The sequence below is a fragment of the Bactrocera neohumeralis genome, chromosome 4 (assembly GCF_024586455.1).
Source record: "Bactrocera neohumeralis isolate Rockhampton chromosome 4, APGP_CSIRO_Bneo_wtdbg2-racon-allhic-juicebox.fasta_v2, whole genome shotgun sequence".
Classification (NCBI taxonomy): domain Eukaryota; kingdom Metazoa; phylum Arthropoda; class Insecta; order Diptera; family Tephritidae; genus Bactrocera; species Bactrocera neohumeralis.
The window spans coordinates 22,402,338-22,406,668 of NC_065921.1; the positions used below are offsets into that span (position 1 = coordinate 22,402,338).

The window sequence follows — 4,331 nt, forward strand, 5'->3', positions numbered from 1 at the left end:
TACATATAGTATGTATAGAATTACACAGCAAACAGGCAGCATAAATATTTATGTACACAACACATTTACTGCAACAACAATGCAAACGTTGCTGCCGGTCAAGAATGAAAACAAAATTAGCGATAAATAACACAAAAGCGAGCAAAGACAATGTTTATACGCGGCTCAGCGTAATTTAAGTCGCTGATAAGCAGCGGAACTGGCGACCGCAGCGATAGCTCCGCCAGAGTACAATGACGTTTTCAAGTGAAGCGTTGGTCAGCCAGCGATTGAGTTCGGTGATTTAGTGTGTGACTGCGAGTGACAAAAGACGGTGGTACAGTGAGCGAACGTAGTGCAAAGCCAGACAAAAAAAAAACGCAAAAAAAATGTTTTCGCACACAAATCGCTGTCTGTTGCTGCTATGCGCTATAACAGCGACAATAACAACAAGCAGCGCAGCAGTGCTGGCCACTGCGCGTAGCACCGCGAAAATCTCGCCGGAAATCATCAACGAGCTAAAAGACTTTCTCGATTTGATACCCACAGCCACGGTGGACGAAATCGTCGCCAAGCACTACATCACCGATTCGAATTTCCGCGAAGTCTTCAAATATCTACGCGGCACGCAATTTACAGCACTGCTGCAGCAAGCCCAACAAATACCAGAGGTTATAGACGTACTGGATTATTTGCATCTGCTTGTGCCGGACGCACGACAGCAGCCCGCATATGGCCGCGCTGATGCCGGGTCGTTCGAGGTGCAGATGTCGTCGGAACCGCAGCTCAGCTTTGTGCTGCTCAATGACTTGGCGGAGGAGAACGAAGTGCCGCCACGGGCAGTGGGCGAGGGAACTGTGTCAACGTTATCACCACCCATCCTGCCACCACCGGCGCGCCACTTACGCACGTTTAACAGTTTTGTTGAGGAGCTGTTGGGCCACTTGCCGCACGATCGATACGTGCAACTGATTAATCAAAAGCGTCAGCAGAATCTGGCATTCGCGCAATTTTATGCAGCATTGCGCAGCGCCGAACTGCGCCCCATGGTCGATGCAACGCTGGTGAGTACACACCTAAGCTATGAGCGATGGTCGGCCTAGTGTACTATAGCAAATTGAAAAGTTTTCGCTTCATCGCTGATTTGTTTTCGCTATTTTTTTATTGTCTTCCCTTTAACTCGCTCACGTTTTGCATTTTGCAGAAATCTTCTAATCTGACGTCAATAATTAAAACGCTGACTGCGAATGGTGTGGATGTGACGAACTTGGAGGCCGTCGGTTTTAAAGTGATTTCCTGGGGACCCGTGCCGATTGCGTTGCCATAGTTGCAAGTTACATACTTAAACGTGACGCAGTGTGGCTTTTAACTGGAGCGGATAATTATGTAGTGAAAGTAAGGCATTCACTAGGCGCTTAAGAAGAATGAGGTTAATTAATGCAGTTTTGCTCTATAAATAACTATTCAGTAAATATACATATGTTTGAATTATATATAAATACTTGGATATATATAACTATAAATTAGTCAATTTTAATATAAATCTATACAGAATCATTTGCAGTCATCCTTTGGGCAGCAAGTGTTGGAGATGCTATTAAAGTTTTTAGTTAATTAGGACCAAGAGACAAAATTCTTCAGAATTTGTTATCGAAAAAATGTACACGAATAATTTTAGTATTAAACATAGTGTGTTAAATCAGGGCATATAGTAGGCATTCAAAAGTTGACAACGGTAATGAGCTATTTTGAAAATAGTAGATTGTTATTCGACACTGACAATGATACTCAGAACTACGCTATCTCGAATGGAGTACCGCAAGGCTCGGTCTTGGGCCCTCTACTATGCAACTTGATGTCTGATGCACATGGATACTTTAAAAGCAATCTGTTCCGATTCCATCACGATCTTAGTCCGGACTGTCCGACGTATTAAGAGGGCATAGAAAACCCTGAGCACGTATTTTTTCATTGCCCTCGTTTTTCAAATGTAAGGGAAAAGATAAAAACTTCACTTGGCGGTCGTTTTTTAGTGGAAAAATTTACAGCACTCATGTGTCAGTTCTTTGGTAAATGGAAAGCCGGTCAGCGAAGCGTCAGCTCTAATTAAGACAAAACTAAGACATATATGTACAGTATATGTATTAGGCGTCAGTCATTCCATATGATAGATGATACTCAAAGTCTCTCTCCCCCAATGAAGTAATACTTAATTCGGTGGTTCCGTAAGAGAGAGATATGAGTTGGAAGTAGGTTAGGTTTAGAAGATTAATGATCCACCCTCCGGCCTTCGATGTTTCCTCCTACTATATAACAAAAAAAAACGTTGTAAGAGAGCTGATACAATATACATGTGACAATAGAGTTCGTAAAAAAAGACGCTCTAGCCCTGTTATCCATAGATTGGGAACGGATTCATGCTCCGCTCTCTTCGCGAGTTTCACTACTGGATAGTTGCTGCCAGAAGATTTCCCTTATCTTACGATTAGCCAATCCCTGGTTTAAAGGATTTTGTACTGTTATTTCTTCTCGGTATATTATGATTGAGAATCTTACTGGCAGCCGGTTGTAAAATCTTTTTGAAGAAGCTGAGGCTCAACACCTCTCTTCCTTCTGTACGGTCCCGCCTTTGCAGGGTTAAAGCTTAAACTCTTGGGAGCTCTGACTTCAAGAAACCCAGACAAGTTGGTGGGAATAAACCAACCAAACCAGAATTGCACTTAAAGCGCTTTGTCGACTTATGAGGTGTGTGAGGTATGTATGTCTATAGTAATCCAAATTGCATCCCCCTCTTTAGGAACCGCCATTGAAACGATCTTAACCCAACCTTTTAAGCCACTTAAGATAAGAGATATATTAAAGGTCAATAGGCGATTAAAAGGGAAGAAATCTGTTGATAGCAAGAAAATCGCGGATAGAAAGAAATAAAAACCTAATCATCAAGAATGAGCCGACTAACATCGAAGTCTTTTGGTTACCTGAGTAATATAAAGTTTTTTGTCGCAAAAAAAAAACATTTCGAGCACCTTTAATTCAAAAAAAGACTGCTTGAAATAGACAGAAAAATAATTTCGATGGAAATTCGTGAAAATAGCATTAACTACTTCCGGATTATCAGAACAATTTGTCTAGCATTCTTTGTTGACAGTTTTGTCGGTCGGAAGGAATTCGGAGTGCACCACACTTCAATAATCGAAGAAAACATGGTCTTTTCGACTTTGGCTCACCTTTGCCACGATATTTGGCCGATTTAGAGTCTGTTTAGAGGTTGTAAGGAGAGACATTTTATGGCATCCTGGTAGCCGGAAGGCACGGCATTTCGGTAAAAATTAGTGATTATGGAACCAATCTAGCTTTCACTTTTCTTAGGCATAAATGCTCTTTTAAAATGGTTTTCACTGATTCTTCCGATATTCCAACGATACTAGTAAGATCTCTGTCTGCTAATCGTCGATTCTTCAGCACCAATTCCCATATTTTATTGACGTATTGATCATCAGTTGATTTTGATGGTTGTTCTGGGCGTGGTTCGTCGTCAACCCGTTCTTGACCGTCATTGAATAGATTGTACTTTGTCTGGTAGTGAACGAAGGCAAGACGAAATATCTCCTGTCATCAAACAAACAGTCGTGGAACTCGCTACCTGGTTCCCACGTCACTATTGATAGTCATAACTCTGAAGTCGTAGATAATTTCTTCTATCTTGGAACCAGCATTAACAGCAACAACAACATGAGCCTCAAAGTCCAACGCAGAATATCTCTACTTCGGACTGAGTAGGAAATTGAGAATTAAGGTCCTCTCTCAATGAACAAAGACCAAACTATGCAAGTCACTCGTCATCACCGTCCGGCTACATGGTGCAGAGGCATGGACGCTGACGTTACGAGTCCTTTGCGCATTGGCAACGGTGAATCCGGATGGAGAATTAAGAGACAAAGGCTACGGTGGCGAAGAAAAGGAAGACCTCTACTTCGTTGGAAGGACCAGGTGGAGAAGGATTTGACTTCGCTTGGAATCTTCAAATGGTGCCAAATACCGAAAGGAAGAACGGTTGGCGCGCTATTGTAAACTCTGCTATAACCGCCTAAACGGTGTCTACGCCAATAAAGAAGATGAAGATATTGAAGGAAATATACCTTGTTTAAGAGAAGAATGAAATATCATTGGCAAAGGCGAGTATATATTTTTCATTCCTTTTTATGAAGCATGAGGGTATCATAACCGGACCATAATTCTAAAATGGTTTTAACTTAATTAAATTAAGTAAGATGTCTTCAGAAATAATTGGAGCGTTAATTGAAGTAAACGGGCAGAGCACGTGCCGATAGGAAAAAAAATAATAATTTAGG

General features: G+C 41.6%; 1 protein-coding gene across 1 annotated transcript; it reads left to right on the forward strand.

The window, feature by feature from the left end:
• The first annotated feature begins 247 nt into the window (after positions 1-247).
• LOC126756469 (uncharacterized) lies at positions 248-1,533 on the forward strand. Its single transcript, XM_050469539.1, has 2 exons — positions 248-1,043; positions 1,184-1,533. Exons 1-2 carry the CDS (start codon positions 369-371, stop codon positions 1,304-1,306), a joined length of 798 nt encoding a protein of 265 aa, XP_050325496.1. The 5' UTR covers positions 248-368; the 3' UTR covers positions 1,307-1,533.
• The last annotated feature ends 2,798 nt before the right edge of the window (positions 1,534-4,331 follow it).